The sequence below is a fragment of the Stegostoma tigrinum genome, chromosome 3 (assembly GCF_030684315.1).
Source record: "Stegostoma tigrinum isolate sSteTig4 chromosome 3, sSteTig4.hap1, whole genome shotgun sequence".
NCBI lineage: Eukaryota > Metazoa > Chordata > Chondrichthyes > Orectolobiformes > Stegostomatidae > Stegostoma > Stegostoma tigrinum.
Window position 1 is genome coordinate 41,260,703 of NC_081356.1, and position 17,161 is coordinate 41,277,863.

A 17,161-nucleotide genomic window follows, 5' to 3' on the forward strand; every position below is an offset into this window, starting at 1 on the left:
TTGCACGTCTTTGGGCTGTGGGAGGAAACCGGAGCTCCCGGACGAAACCCATACTGCTGGAAGAAATTCTCTTGAATACAATGTAGAAATGTTTAGCCCTTTCTGCCCTTAATTATCGTATCACCTCGGGCAATATTCAGATAAACTCTCCCATTTTAATTTTTCCATGCTGTTTGCACCTGTCTGTAATTTCCTCGGAAATGTGTATCCTTCGCTACTTGATTACCTATAGGCTACACTGAACAATAAAATTACACTCTTTTTTGTTCCAAAGCTCTGCTAAGTCAATTCTGTCCTTGAACCCTCTGGGAAATAACTTTCTCCAGCATTGTAATGTTTTCCTTAATCAATACTATAAACATTACCCCATTTCTGCCTTCTCTATCTTTTCTGAACACCAGTAACAAGGAATATTTAATATGGAGTTCCTGGTATTCGAAGAACTCTGGCAAGTTGCTGTGCACCAAACAGTGTCCCACTATAGCAAATGCAACTGTTACCTTCCAATGTCAGGAACCCATCAAAGGGAGAGAGGGAGCTTTCCCAATATCAGGTACTTCTAATTAGATGAAAGTGCCCAGTTCTGGTGCCCTGACAGACATTGTTTTCTCCACACAAAAACAAAAATCATTCATCACATTTGATGCCTTTTGTACGATAATAGTGCCATGTTTGCATTTGCCACTGCAGATGAGGTACTTAATTCAAAATGCACTTACTTTAACACAAAGCAGAAGATAATGTTGTCAAGGAGAATACTGAGATACAGGCTAATAGACTAGGTGTGATTGAGGTTCACACGGAAGAGGTATTAGAAATCCTTCAGAAGGTGAAGATAGATAAGTCCCCTGGGCCGGATGGGATTTATCCTCGGATCCTCTGGGAAGCCAGGGAGGAGATTGCTGAGCCTTTGGCATTGATCTTTAACTCGTCATTGTCTACAGGAATAGTGCCAGATGACTGGAGGATAGCAAATGTGGTTCCCCTGTTCAAGAAGGGGAGTAGTGACAACCCTGGTAATTATAGACCAGTGAGCCTTACCTCAGTTGTTGCTAAAGTGTTGGAAAAGGTTATAAGGGATAGGATTTATAATCATCTAGAAAAGAATAAATTGATTAGGGATAGTCAGCACGGTTTTGTGAAGGGAAGGTCGTGCCTCACAAACCTTAGAGTTCTTTGAGAAGGTGAGCAAACAGGTAGAGGAAAGTAAATCGGTTGATGTGGTGTATATGGATTTCAGCAAGGCGTTCAATAAGGTTTCCCACAATAGGCTATTGTACAAAATGCGGAGGAATGGAATTGTGGGAGATATAGCAGTCTGGATCAGAAATTGGCTTGCTGAAAGAAAACAGAGGGTGGTAGTTGATGGGAAATGTTCATCCTGGAGACCAGTTACTAGTGGTGTACCGCAAGGGTCGGTATTGGGTCCACTGCTGTTTGTCATTTTTATAAATGACCTGGATGAGGGCATAGAAGGATGGGTTAGTAAATTTGAAGAGGACACTAAGGTTGGTGGAGTTGTGGATAGTGACAAAGGATGCTGTAGGGTGCAGAGAGACATAGATAAGCTGCAGAGCTGGGCTGAGAGGTGGCAAATGGAGTTTAATGCAGACAAGTGTGAGGTGATGCATTTTGGTAGGAGTAACCAGAAGGCAAAGTACAGGGCTAATGGTAAGATTCTTAGTAGTGTAGATGAGCAGAGAGATCTCGGTGTCCATGTACACAGATCCTTGAAAGTTGCCAGCCAGGCTGACAGGGCTGTTAAGAAGGCATACAGTGTTTTAGCTTTTATTAACAGAGAGATCGAGTTCCGGAACCAAGAGGTTATGGTGAAGTTGTACAAAGCTCTGGTGCGGCCATACTTGGAGTACTGTGTACAGTTCTGGTCACCGCATTGTAAGAAGGATGTGGAAGCTTTAGAAAGGGTGCAGAGGAGATTTACTAGGATGTTGCCTGGTATGGAGGGAAGGTCTTACGAGGAAAGGTTGAGGGACTTGAGGCTGTTTTCATTAGAGAGAAGAAGGTTGACAGGTGACTTAATTGAAACATATAAAATAATCAGAATGTTAGATAGGGTGGATAGGGAGAGCCTTTTTCCTAGGATGGTGACGGCGAGCACGAGGAGGCATAGCTTTAAATTGAGGGGTGAAAGATATAGGACAGATGTCAGAGGTAGTTTCTTTACTCAGAGAGTAGTAAGGGAATGGAACGCTTTGCCTGCAACGGTAGTAGATTCGCCAACTTTAGGTACATTTATGTCGTCATTGGACAAGCATATGGACATACATGGAATAGTGTAGGTTAGATGGGCTTGAGATCGGTATGACAGGTTGGCACAACATTGAGGGCCGAAGGGCCTGTACTGTGCTGTAATGTTCTATGTTCTATAGTTCGTTTTCAACAGTCTATGCAAAGTACACATTATGAGCAGTTTCCTACTTTTAAATGATTGAGAGAGAGCATTTACCAGGGGTTTAACTGGGAGTCCTAGAATAGGAGAGGCACCAGGTCTCTCAATTGCTGTTTCTGGTCTTGCCCACAATGAGAAGCAGGAACTGACAATGATTAGCTTACAAAACATTGCAGCAAGATAACACTTCTCACCGTAATCTTGAAGCCTCTTGGCAACATCCACGGCCTCAATGTTTGCTGTTTTCTTGAATGGCCGCACATCCAAGATGAACTCATGAGCTACATAACCTATTAAAACATTTTATTTTCAGATATTTAGTATAACATGCAGGACTATGAAAAAACAGTTCTCCTCCAGTGTGACACTGAAGCAACCAGAGTAATGCCATAAGCAAAATCAGCATGACCCAAAGAATTATTCAATAGCAAGAAATCACACTGTGGTACCTCAGAACATTCTCATTGATGGAGTTTCCTGTGCGTGAGGTACAAACATCATGTGTCTCAATGAAAGGCTCTTTATCTATCTGATTGAAATTCTTTCCAAATATTTCAACTGGTTACATTCAAGACACCAAAATTCTTCCTGCTTGAGATATACAAAATAACAATCGATGATAATGCTTACAATTATGAAGCATAATCTCCACATGGATAACATCACTTGCATTGAAAAGTTTTTAATATTTGACCTTGTTCAATTATCCTGCCGATACAATAACAGTGGAAATACAGGACTATGTCCTTACGCAATGATCTAACACCAGTGCTGGCCATCAGTGCACAAAGGGAATGCAATGACATCTGAGCAGACATATAACCAGACTGTTAAAATGTGGCTGTGAGATAGATGGAATCTAAAGTAGCATCTTTGATAGTGGTTGGAGAGCAATCACAGTTCAACTAGAATAGCTTTTCTTGCCTCACTGCAGTCAATTGCTAGGTCCAGGTGTGAAGAATTGTAACTAGTTTGAGACAACGAAGGACTGTCTGCAATTGAGCAACGAAATTCTAGCAATGAGTCAGTGGGTGTGAAACAAAGCTTCTTTGAATTGCTGTAGTGCTGACGTGTGACGGAAACCCCAAACCAGATACTTTGCGGTTACCCCTAGTGTGACGAACCAGGCTGTCTCTGCCTGACACAGCTATGTTACGTGAGGAGGGTGCGCATGGCAGGAACATTTTGATAGTCAGCAGCATCCTGCACTTGTCCACCACATAGTCAGGTAAGCTTCTAGTTGATAGGCTTTTGACTTGACTGGTGCCGGTGCAGAGAAAGGATAGCTCTGTGTTGCCGCAGAAGTTTGACACGCCTTATGGGCTTTTCGGACGTGCTGCTGAATCCTGACGAGGTGGCCAATCAGGAGAATACCTGCCCCATCACCAAGGAAGTCCCAGCGGCAGACAGCAGGAGCCAGTCACAAAGCAAAGGATCTCAAATGAAGACTGCACTCACCAACAGTCTTTTAAAAACTCTTAACTTGCATAAACTTCAGCCAGCAGTGTTTCAGGAACTGACCTTCCACCAAGGCAATGACGACTTAACAGTGCACTTCCTACAACATAATCTGGGCTAGTAAAATAGGGCAAAAGACAGTACTGCCAGATATTGCTGCCAACAATCAACAGGTCCTCAACTTCAACACTGGCAGATTGTTCCAGACTGAACAGGCACCCTGAGCCGTATTTTGTTATTGATGCCTCAGAGCAATGACCAAAGCGATGCAAAAAAGGAGGAGGAACTTGTGAGATCAGGCTGGTGGAATCCCCATTGGTGCGGGGTGCAACAGATTGTAGCCTCTGAAGGATATGCAAAACAATGGGGAGATGTTCTGCATTTACAAAACACTCCTAATTAATGTGCAGTCACCATGCAGTCCCGCCCAGGAGATACTGCCAATGTACACTATTGTTATTGGCAGCAGAGGCCACATGTTTGACCTGCACCAGTCAGGCACAACCTTTGGTGCAACGCAAAGAATCAGAGATTGGCCACTGGGTGCCAGGGGATTCCCATTCTACATGTGCCTTGAGACTCCCTTCATTATCTCATCATGTGAAGAGAGAGAAGTGAGAGGAATCAATGTGCAGCAAGCCAAAGATGGTAGTCTGAAAAAACGCTTCTGTCTAGTCTGCTCACAGGATGCCTTCTAGCATTCACCTGATCAGATGTCCAAGTCTGCTGCAAAAACTATAATGTCGCTGGCACATTGGCACTGGCGTCATCAACAGGCCTTCAAAGACTGGCTCCAGGAAGGAGGCAGCTGGTAGCAGACATCCTTTGATCTGCACAAACTGTCCCTGAGCTGATACTCAAGCTCCAATCTTCCTATGATGCCATTTCCACACTCAAGCGGTTCCATAAGACCCCAACTTTCAGTTACAGTTTGGCTAAGTCATCTGGCCCACTGTGTCTGTGCTGTCTCATTAGAAGAGCAACTCACTGAGTTCCAATCCCCTACCCTTTTTCCATACCCCTGTAAATCTTTTCTTCAGATAATTATCTAATTCTCTGCTGAAAGCCACAATCTAACTAGTCTCCACTTCACTCTCAGACAGCGCATTCCAGATCCTCTTGTGTTCATTTCCATTTGCCCTGAACCTTCTGTCGTCACCTTGATTCTCATCTCTATTATCTATGGAATATGACATCTGTGTTTTTTTGCTTCATCTTACTGTCTAGAACTTCTGACATCTCGGGGTTCTCAATTTGTTTACCTGGCCTTTTCCTCTTGCAGGAATGAACCTTAACTTTACCATGCTAGATCCCCTTTTGAGGCAGTCCATTACTTTTTGTTGTACATTTGTTCATCAATCCTTCATTCCAATTTACTTGGACCAGATCCATTCTCACCCACTGAAGTTGGCCTCCCAAATTATGGTTATTTTACTTCTAGCTTACTCCTTGTCCTTTTCCATACATAGCACACCTACACCTTATGGTGCTATGCTCACTGCCACCCAGATATTTCTTCACTTACACTGGATTTATTTGGCCTATTTTATTCTCCATAATCAGATTCAACAATACCTCCTTCTCTGTTGGACTTGAAACACGATGTAGAAAATTTGCCTGAACACTCTTCAGGAACTCTTTCCCTCTTTCTGCCCTTTACATTATTACTGACTTTGTCTATATTAGGATTGTAACTCTTCTAGAATTCTTGCACCACTCTGTAAATTCCCCTAATGCTGTCCCAGGAGTTGAAAGCCTATAGAGTACATCCAATATAATTAGCTTTAACACGTCTAGCTCCAACAGAATGGATTCCATCTTTGACCCTCTAGGTCACCCGCTTCTCTAGCACTTTCTCTGTAATCAGTACGACCGTCCCTCCTCCTTTCATTGCCTCCCTAATAGTTCTGAACACCAATATATTTCATAGCCAGCCCTATCACTTTTTGAGCCAGACCTTCATTAATCACATTATACTTTCACATGGCTAACTGAATGTACAGCTTACTAATGTTATTCACCGCAGTTGATGACCTCCTGACCTGACGCAATGGCCTCCTCCCATAGGGGTCTCCCAGCTTGGCATGGTGTCTCGCAGGTGCAGCGTGGAGCCAGGGCTGGAAGCTAGGTGCAGCATGGTCTGCTGGACTGATCATTTACTTCCTTAATGGTGGACATTTTATTTCTGTATTGTCTAAAATCTTGTAACTGAAGAAGTTATGCCTAGGTACTTCTGTATCTAAGTTGGCACTGTAATTGGCAACGTGTAAACTTTTCAGCATACTTATTAAGCTATTTTTCTATTCTTCTTCTCATAGATGCATGCATAGTCGACTTAATTTACACCTCAGTGTATTACATCTTATTCAAAGCTCACTTCATCCCCACATATTTTCTACTCTAATGCAATTACTTACCATCGATAATTCAGCGACATGAATAAATCAAAGAAGTTGGGGCTGTCCATCTTCTTGGACAGTAGGCGACTCAGAGGGGATCTGACTGAGGTTTTCAAAATTATAGGCCAGTTGGATAGAGTAGATAGAGGGAAGCTGTTCCCACTCAAAAAAAAATGACATGGCACAGTTTTAAAGTGAATGTGCAGCCAAAACAATGGTTGATGTGACAAATCTTTTTCGCACAGCAAGTCATTAGGGTATGGAACGCACTGCCTGAAAATGTGCTGGAGGCATTCAAGGTGGTATCAGATGATAATTTGGATAGAAACAGTGTGCAGGGATTTAGGAAAAAGGCAGAAGATTGACACTAGGTAACAGAAATCGCGCACATATGATGCACTGTAAAAATTCTGTAATTCTGCAAATATAAACCACCAACACAAAGCAGTATTTAGCAATTTTATCAAATATTACTTCTGATCAGTACATATCAATCTCAATAATGCCCATCTATTTCCTTCATACTCTATTAAAATGCTCCCTGCCTTCTCTCCAGCTCCTGTGCAGTGATAATCCAGTGGCTGCGGGTTTTTACTGGGAGACGCTGTGAACAATCTCGCTGGGTAGCTCTGGACCTTGTATGCCTGACTTCTGAATGGATCATCTTAGCATGAGCAGCTATACAGTAGCAGTGACATAAAGCTGGCACAAATACTGCCCTTCTGCCATGGGACAGTGGACTGACTCATTGCAGTGCCTCTGAAACCCACACAAGTTGTGGGGCAGAGGTGGGAAAGGTTTCCAGCACAGAGATGCACACCACATCATGTTGAGCGCTGCCATCTGCAGCCATAGTGGCAGCCATCCGAACCTGCATGGCACGTTCTGAAGACCTCAATCTGGTGCTGCATCACACCAGGATGGTGAGTGGCCTCTGCCTGCACAGAAGCGCACTCAGACATTGGTCAAACACCTCAAGGGTCACACCTGAGTCTACAAGGGCTGCTGGTAGAGTTGGCCAACACTTCCCCGTTGTACAGGCTGGGCTCTAAGTTCTATGTAAGGAAGCCCTCTGCCAAGTTGAAGCAGATTCCCATTCATGCCCTCGGCAGTGGGCACAGGCTCCGCAGCAGGGCATTTCCTTCGGTTTGTTTCTTTTAGTCATTTCTTGATGTCCTCGGCAGCAGAAAGTGCACACAGGATCTCTTTAATACAAGTATGGTCTGGGTAAATGTGCTGTCATTTCTCACCCATGCTGGGCGGCTCACCCAAAGCTGACCCAGATATGTCATTACTGGTTGCAGTTATAGGATGAGACGACAGGTGCTGCCTCCTAACAAGAAGTCAGCTGTACGTTTGGCAATAAGGCTGCAGAGGCTGGGTAGGCAGTGACTTGCGAGTACCTGAAAGAGGGATGTAAACAGGAAGTTGGATGCAAAGCAGAAGGCCCAGAGGTGTGGTGAGGTGAGGTGAGGTGAGAATTGGGACAGTAGGGACAATAGGCAGAAACATATCATTGTTCTGATGCAACACTTTTAATCACGACTGGTCCCCCGGTGCAAAGCAACGTCTCCCCCAGAGGGTTCAGGGGATACATACAGGCCAGGTCTCTGCTATATCCAGAGGTTGTGGGCCATTGTGTCTAGTAGCACAGAGAAGATTGTCAGTTAGAATGCTGCATAGTGTTGGATGATATGTCTATTCAGCAACTGCAGATGTATGTATGTAGAAGCCACTGAGAGGAGGCTGTGAGGCTGGTGGAATTGGTATGAGTGAGGATGAGGTGGGCTATTGGAACATAAATTTACAGTCCTGATGAGTGAGTAATTGAGCTGAGAAGCATTGATAGGTAGGAGAGGTGCATAGCAGATTCCAGTGGAATATGCTTTCACTGACTTCAACTAGCTGTGTTCAGTTACTGAACTTTTCTTGGTGCTGCAGCTAATCTAGCACAGCCAGACTCTGGGAGTTAAATCTTCCTACCCATTGCCTTCTATTTGCTGATCAAAGTGTGTTTTGAAGGCCTTCTGTGGAAACATGATATCCTTCTGGGTTTCCTCCTCTGTCACTCAAGCCTCCAGTGCCACCTCAGAAAACCTGGCAACCCCTTCTCTGTTGTTGTGTGTTGTGCATTTCCTTCCAGCCAAGCCCTCCTGAAAAGGCCTGCAGCAACTTGAGTTGAATGAGTGTCAATCCACTATGTTCAAGAGGTTCAAGTAAGCTATATACTGTGCTGGCCAAAGTACTTTGCTGGGATCCCAACTGAATATAGCCCAGTCAGCAGAACACACTGTACTGGACCACATACTTGTATCACTTGGATCAGCAAAGCAACATGTTTCAATGGGAGTGGTATGGAGTAATATTAAATCATGATTCCCAAGCCCAGTAACAGAGTCTAATGAACTTCAATGCCCTTCAGGACAGAAATGTGGACAGAACATCTGAGGTTGCATGTTAATACAGACTAAACAGGAACATCCAGTTCTTGAAAAAAATTTTAGAAAATGAGTGTCAATGATGAACCTGATTTTCCAGGTATTCTTGATACCAGATGCTCTCCTACAGGTTGCTGCTCTCCATAAGATGACAGGTTCCTGCTGTTCCCAAATGAACCAGAATGGAATTTGTTGCATGACCTTCACTGAGTAAAGATCGTAAACAGAATATAATTATTGGGATAACACAAACAGATGGATTTAATACAATAACGAAAAATCAACACAATCGCTTTGGTTTGGATTTTGTTCGTTTTAATTAAATTACAATAGAGAGAAGCATCCATCATTGATGGTTAAAAAGCCTAAACTAACTGTGTACTTTCTTCTAAGACCCTAACTGTACTGAGTTGCCAGATTTGGCCCTCTATTTGATCTTGTTCATGACAGTAACTGAAACTCAGATTCGAACTTCAAAGAAACAGGACCTTCTCTCCAAACCTGTCAGATGGAGTGATTTCATTAATTACAACTTGAAAGCAGACTCCAAAACAAGGTAGGTGGAATTGACCTTCTTGACAAAACACATCTAATGAGGATTCTCAATGCATCTGCTCACAGCAACAACATGGTAAAACATTTCAATATGCTTTGCAATGGGGTTCTTCGTCCTTGAGTGCTGTGTTGGGGCGGGTCCTCTGCAATTATGTGCTGACCCACAGCAAAGGGCCATACCTTTTGTTTGCTGTGGGTAGGGTGAGGAAAGCAGGCAGTGAGTCTACCTTAGCAGGAACAGGGTTAGAACCTAGTGTTGTGTTAATCCAGATGCTAACCACCTAACCAACTGAACTAACCTCCTCACTCCCCACAAAAGGGGGCTATTGAGCATAATCTGACACACAGTTACGTGAGGAGGTACCACAAGAGATCGTACCAGGTAAGTGAAAACTCAACCTCATTGACGGAGTGATTAAAATCAGGGATGTGCAAATAACCATAACTGGAAGAGCAGTGTGGTCTCCGAGATTTGTTTTGCTAGAGGAGAGAGTATAGAGATAGGCAGGAGGAAAGGCTAGAGTGGGATTTTGAAAATAGGCTAGGAATTATAAAATTGATAATGACAGACCAGGAGCCAAAGTAGGTCAGTGAACATAGTAGTGATCAGCACTTGATGTGAGTTTAGATGTGTGCAGTAAACATTTGGATGACTATCAGTTCACACCTGGAGGAAGACAGGAAACTGACAAAGACAACATAGAAATATTTCATGCACAAGGTTACAAAGAATTAGGGTTTCAGCAGATGAGTTGATTCAATGGCCATGCACAAAATTCAGTAAAATAGTCGATCCAACAATATGGATGAATAACTTCCATTCACAGGAAAGGTCTTTTCTATATCCATGTTGTCAAGACCGTTTAGGATCTTACTCGTTTCAGTCAAATCACTCTTCTAAAGCCCAGCCATTCCAAACTTTCCTCGAAAGACAACCCATTCATTGCAGGTATCTATCTAGTAAACCATGTATGAACACTTAAAACTGGTGCACCTTGTCCTCATGCAATTCAGTTTTGTGTTACAAGTTGTGAGATACGGGACTGTCTAAAAAGTGATAATGGTGTTGTGACATGCCAAGTCCTTCTCTCTCTCTCTGGGTGGGAGCAATGAAAAACAAACAGTCAGCTGGAAAATGCTTCCGGCTTTCATTAGTTACACAGTAAATAACAGGCAGCCAAGAATCTTCCAATGAAGGATTTAATTCCATGGAAGAAACAATAATATAGACTTTTTATAGGCAATAGTCAAAATAGAGATAAGGAAGATGATACATCATCCCTCAATGACCACTGATAAAAGCAAGTCAGCATATGATATCTTCCAATGAGTGAAACTAAATTCTCACAAAATGGTTCTGCTGCATAATATTTAATGTTTTGCTCGACAGGCATGTTTTGTGTAAATGCTTTACACAAAACTCAACAAAACAAAAGCATTAAAACTAAAAGCGCATGAAAAGGCACACATGACAAACCAACAAACTTTGCCAACTAAACAACTCAGGGGGTCATAAACCACACTGAGACTGAGCACTAAGTTCAAATCCTTGCCATCAAGGTCATGAAACATAGTCTAAACTAGGGGAAAACATAACTTTGATTTCAGATAAAACTGGTCAGAAAAGTACTTGAACAGTTCACAGAACAAGGAACAAGAGCAAGAACTGGTACAGAGTGAGAATGAGAGGCATGTATAATCAAACCCTGAATGCTATATTTAGAAAGCTGAGAAATAGGCCATTAAACTGTTTGCAATTGCACAGCCACCAAATAGAAGTCACCCTAATTGGCCAGAATCCTAAATCTAGATACTACATTACAATTAAATCAAAATTAAAATACATTGGCATACATTTCCAAACCCACAAAAACAAAATCCACAAGCATGAATTATTGCGGTAAAAAAGCAAAATGAACTTCAGCCACATACTTTCTGGTTTAATCAAGCCTTGTGCATCTCAAATGAAAGTGCCTCAGCTGTGAAACAACTGCTGTGTAGGAGGGTTTATTGGACATGAAATGTCAACTCTGCTTTCTCACCACAAATGCTGCCAGACACACTGATTTTCTCCAGCAATTCCTGTGTGTGTTTTGGATTTCCAGCATCCTTGGGTCTTTGTTTTTTTTTGAAACTCTCTCACTCAGACTGTTCTCTGAACTCAAGTGGACTTTAAACCTGAAGAAAACCACTTTACCTTTTCTTCAGCAGCTGCTGTAAACTGTGGCCTTTAATTGAAAAGAGGCCTATATAAGTGAATCAGCCAACCTTTGCCTCTTGTAAATCAATGAAAGGATTTGGTAAAGAAAGAAGAGTCCTTCTGGTCAGCAAGAACCAACTCAAACATCTCACTAACAACGGCCACTGAACTGTTTCCCTAGTTTCCCCTATCAATGTTTTCTTTCTGCTTATGTGAGGGTATGTATGCATGAGAGTGTAAGGGGAAACTTAAAACAGGATTAGAGCTTTAATTGCTAGTGTTATATGCCTAAAATTATAATGGTTTATAATTGTAAATAGCATTTAATGACTTGTAATAAATAATAATTCATTAGTACAGAAATTTGGTCCATATTTTCTATCAGTGTGGGCCCGGTAATCAAGTAAATCGTGGAATCTTTGTATACTTATTCTATAATCTTTCATTTTGGAGCTGACCCTGGAAGTAGTCGGCTTAGTTTCCAGCGCGCACTCAGTGAAACATGGGAACACTGCTGCTTGTGGCTCAGAGAAAGTAGGTGTATTGTCTACCCACAGCATTCCACTTTTAAGATTCATCCCACCCCCTTGCTAACTCTGTGCATTCACTCATGGGATCTCTGACCTCCTTGAGCTCCACATCTATGAGATCAACAATCTTCTACTTCACCACAATCTTAGAGAGCTCACCCATCTCAGTGGTTAGACTTCCTCCACTTTGCAAGAGCCTGCCCCCATTCCCCTACTTCTCCAAAACCTACAATCTCAGTGTGCAAACCCAAACCTAGACCTGTACAGGTCCTACCAAGTGTCCACAATTTACAAGTGTTCACCTCTGCCAGTCTCTGGAGTTCTTACGCAATTCATCCCTGCATCAGCACCCCCTTCCCCTCAACTTTCCTTTGCACCACAGTGATCTCTTACTTACCTGGGATCTGCTGCCTGGCTACTCTCTTTGCCAACAGGCAGACAGCCTCTCAACGAAGTTGACTAGTGGGCAGGAAAGCTGTTGAGAAAATGTAAGAGACATCCTGCAGCTCATTTCTGCAGGACATTCAACAAACCAATGTGTCTTGATTTCTCAGTCGAAAGTCCTGCCCCTTGCTGGATCCATAGCCGTCAATAAATATTGGGGCCAAAGGTGCTGAAGTACTGATGGTTGTTACATCGCTCACTGGTGGTGGTGATGAATTGAGAGCATTATAAACAGCAACAGAGTTCACTCACTGACACAACAGTTAAATAGTGCTGTCACAAGTGTCATGATTTTCTACAAGTATAATGATTACACAATCAAAGGCTGGATTTTAATCCCCTCATTGTGACTGGTTTGGTGGAAGGAGGGAGGCATTTAATTGGGCTGAAGGGCAGCAGGTAGGACCACATTACCTTCCTGCCTCTGCCTTGATTAGGTCATCTCACCCGACTGTCAATTGAGGCTCTTAAGTGGGCAATTAATGCTGGCGCATTTAGACCACTGACACACACATCAACATCCACACACAGACACACAAATGTATATACACCACACTGTTGAGAATCTTCTTCATATGAAGACAATTAGTGCAATTAAATTATAAATTTGTTTATCCAGTACAGAGTCTTCCGCGATTGGAGTGCATCATCTCCCACTGATAAACCACATTGTCACTTAAAGTTAGCAAGTGTCATTTGTGATTTTGCCATTAGTTATTGTGCCCCTCTATGGACTGTCAATTTAGTTGAATTAGTTTAATTTAACTTAATAGATTACATTTCAAAATAGTATAAAGTACAAAATAAGGTTGAAAAATATCAAAATGCTTTGATAATAACACTTTAAGAGATCCAGAAGCATTTTCTCAAAGTTTGACCCCGATTGTCGCTCTTCTCTCATGACTGAGTCCAGGAAAACAAGTCAGATATGTTTAGTCAAATGAATCATTTTGCCACATACACTTAAGTATACATGCACAGTGCAAGGTAATACACAAAAATTGTTTTTATCATGATACACAACTTGCTTACCCTGCTGGTATATTTATTCTCTGATAGGCCAATAAGGCTGGGCCTGCTATTCTCAGGAAAGTAAAATGCTGCTGTGTCAACACTAATCATAAACAATGGAGCCTGATATCGTACAGCTCAGCGTAACGCTGTAAATGACTCGCGGAGGGAGGATCTAATGGCTCCTTTTGCTGTCTCTAAATCTTCATTTTATTTATTAAAACAAGTTTCCTTTTTTTAAAAAATGGAAGAGACAGATTAGGACTATTGCTGATAGAGAAATATCATCCAGGTTGAGCTAAGGAGGCACAATCATTGAATTCACTGTGCTTCACTGCCTTAAGTGAATGTACCCAGAACAGAAACCAATCAGAAATCATCATAGATGGGCCTAGTTCCAGGAGGCTTATACCACCTTTCTTATCAGCTTGCCTTTCAGGAGGGCAGCACTCTAATAGCTGCTCACCTCCACTGGTGTGAAGCGATTGCCAAACGCAGAAAGGGCCCTGATCCCAGACTCTGGAGAAGAGCGGGAGAGAAGCCATTTTTTGACCTAGCTGATGTAGGATGGCTGTTTAGGAGCACAGGCAGGGTGAGAAGAGGGTCTTTTGTGAGCTGCCAGGTTTCCCAAGGCCTGAGTAAAATAGGAATGGAGAGGTTAGCACGGTGGGTCCCCTGTCACAGTGGTTTGGACATGACATGGTCCAGCTATGATGGCATTTTACTCTTGGAACCCTTCACCCCAAAATCCGCATAACATCAGACTTCCAATATACTTTTAACTTGTCTTCGACATGCCATATTTCAGGAATGCTTTGAAGGGATTCCTTCATTGTGGCAGCCACTCCCACTGAGAATTCATAACACAACAGCCTTGCACAAGAGACTGAGGGGCACATGATTCATGTTGAAGAACGAAGAAAGGTTTTTCTAGAAAACAATGCCATTCTGCAGTTGGTTGCTAAATGTGAAAAGCAAAAAATTGGATAAGATACGGGAATGCGAGCTTAGTACACTCATCTTGCATCCCCAACAATAGTCCAATGAACCTCGACCTAGGAGAGGAGCTGTAAAACATGATGAAAGATCATCATCCTTAGAACTCAGTTCTGAGGAAAAGTCACTTGACCCAAAATGTTAACTCCCATTTATCTATAAAAGAAGCTGCCAGACCTGCTGAGGTTTTCAACCAATTTCTAACTTTTGAACTTGAATCTTTGGCTCTGTTTCTCTCCAAAGCTGTCTGAATAGCTGAGTACTTCCCATCTTGTTCTACTTTACTGTGAAACCCAACGCTCCAAAAAATAACCAAGCATCTTTGTCAACTTACCTTTTGATCCCTTGAAAACAATTTTGTAAAAAGCTTCCAGCCGCTTGGCCATGTAATTTGCATTTAGAATGGCAATCTCGGAAGCATGCCGAAGTCCATTTGATCCCATCAACTATGTGAAGAGAAATACAATTGCACCAATCACTGCAGCACCATTACCATTTCAGCAAAATAATAATTTTGGATTTATACTCCAAAATCCAACAACCTATCATCGTTACTTTATCACTTTTTCCCAAATATCCCAAAAACACTTATAAATCACTTGCATCATCTCAAGGACATCTCATGACATTGTGGAATACTGAAAACAATTCTGGGCCTCTTATCCAAGGAAAGATACACTGCCATTGGAAGCAGTCCAGAGAAGGCATATTATATGGATAGCAGGTATAGAACATACAACATTGAACACTATAGCACAGGAATAGACCCTCCGGCCCACAATGTTGTGCCAAACATGACAGCAAATTAAACTAATCTCTTCTGTCTGCCCTTGGTCCATTCCCCTCTATTCCTTGCATATTCACATGCTTATCTAAACATCTCTTAAACGCCCTATCGTATGGACGGAATATCTCATGAGAAAAGGCTAAATGGGTTGGGCCTGCACCCATTTGAATTTAGAAGAATGAAAGACAATCTTATTGAAACATAAGCATCTTAGGGGATTTGATAACAATGTTTTTGCAGAAACATTCTTTCCTGTTGTGGGAGAGTCTAAGACCAAAGGGCACAATCTCAGAATAAGAGATCACACATTTAAAGCAGAGATGAGGAGGAATTTCTTCTCTCTGTGGGTAGTAAATCTGTGGAAATCTTTAACACAAAGGGTTGTAAAGGCTGGGTGGTTGAGTATATTCATGGCTAAGATAGTCAGATTTTTAATCAGTAAGTAAATTAAGGGTTAGAAGGAAAAAAACAGTAGAGTTGAGGATGATCAGATCAGCTGCTCTCTCATTGAAAGGCAAAGTGGGCTGGATTGAGTAAACTGCCTACTTCTGCTCCTGTGCTTTATGGTCAACAACATTGCTGTGGGCTGGAGTCACATGGAGGCCAGGCAATGTAAGGATGGCAGATTTCCTTCCTTAAAAGGGAATTAGTGAACTAGATGAGTTTTTCCTGACAATTGGCAAAGGTTTCATGGCCACCGCTAGACTTTTAGTTCTGGATTGTAATTGAATTCAAATTCCACCATCTGCCATGGCAGGATTCAAAACCAGGTCCCCAGAACATTGACTGGGTCTGAGTTAATAGGCTAGTGATAATACCATTAGGCCATCACCTCCCCCTACTGCGTATATTGCTACCCCTTGTTCAACTTCTGTTTCTAAAGAAAAGGAGAGTTGAGTAAAAACTTTTGCCATTTTTAAATTCTTTTAATGAGCTTTTAACTCTTATCCAATATCTCGATGACGCAAATTCTGGAAATCAAGGTACAAAGTCCAAAATCTGGCAATAACCAGACCATAAAATCTCAGGAAATTTATGACACTCTGTTTATGATGGACATTTCTGTTCATAGTACACATTGCAAAGTTAAGTGCTTTTTTGCCAAGAATAAGGGGAAAAAAACCTAGCAGTTTCCTTGAAGCAGTACTCATTTTATCAGAGAAGATGAAATGGAATCCTGGTTCATACACGAAAACAGGGGTGCAGTTGACTGCCAGTGAGGTTGCAGTAGTGCAACATAGAACATAGAACAATACAGCGCAGAACAGGCCCTTTGGCCCTCGATGTTGCACCGACCTGTGAACTAATCTAAGCCCATTCCCCTATACTCTCCCATCATAATCCATATGCTTTATCCAAGGACTGTTTAAATGCCCCTAATGTGGCTGAGTTAACTACATTGGCAGGCAGGGTACTCCACGCCCTTACCACTCTCTGAGTAAACAGCCTGCCTCTGACATCTGTCTTAAATCTATCACCCCTCAATTTGCAGCTATGCCCCCTCGTACAAGCCGATGTCATCACCCTAGGAAAAAGACTCTGACTGTCCACCCTATCTAATCCTCTGATCATCTTGTGATGATAAGTGAGGGACAGGAAGAGGCGCTAGATTTCAAGTCAAATTCACAGACCATTAGTCTGGCACTGAACACTGTAGGTCTGTGTGAAATTGGCAATTTTCCAATCAGCCCATGAGATAACAAGGTGTAGAGCTGGATGAACACAGCAGGCCAAGCAGCATCAGAGGAGTAGGAAGGCTGACGTTTCAGGCTTAGACGTCTAGGCCCAAAACGTCAGCGTTCCTGCTCCTATGATGCTGCTTGGCCTGCTGTGTTCATCCAGCTCTATACCTTGTTATCTCAGATTCTCCAGCATCTGCAGATCCAGCTATCTTTGATACATGACATGTGTTCTTCCCACAAATCACAATACC

The 17,161-nt window shown here is 42.4% G+C and overlaps 1 protein-coding gene across 1 annotated transcript in view; it reads right to left on the reverse strand.

Annotated features, from left to right (window-relative positions):
- The window catches only part of gldc (glycine dehydrogenase (decarboxylating)), a 195,755-nt gene that overhangs the window by 28,410 nt on the left and 150,184 nt on the right, over nt 1-17,161 (reverse strand). Inside the window, exons 21-22 of the mRNA XM_048527590.2 lie at nt 14,776-14,887; nt 2,605-2,700 (exon numbers count right to left, since the gene is read on the reverse strand). Coding sequence (XP_048383547.1) covers nt 2,605-2,700; nt 14,776-14,887 — 208 coding nt within the window. The remainder of the gene's footprint in view (nt 1-2,604; nt 2,701-14,775; nt 14,888-17,161) is intronic.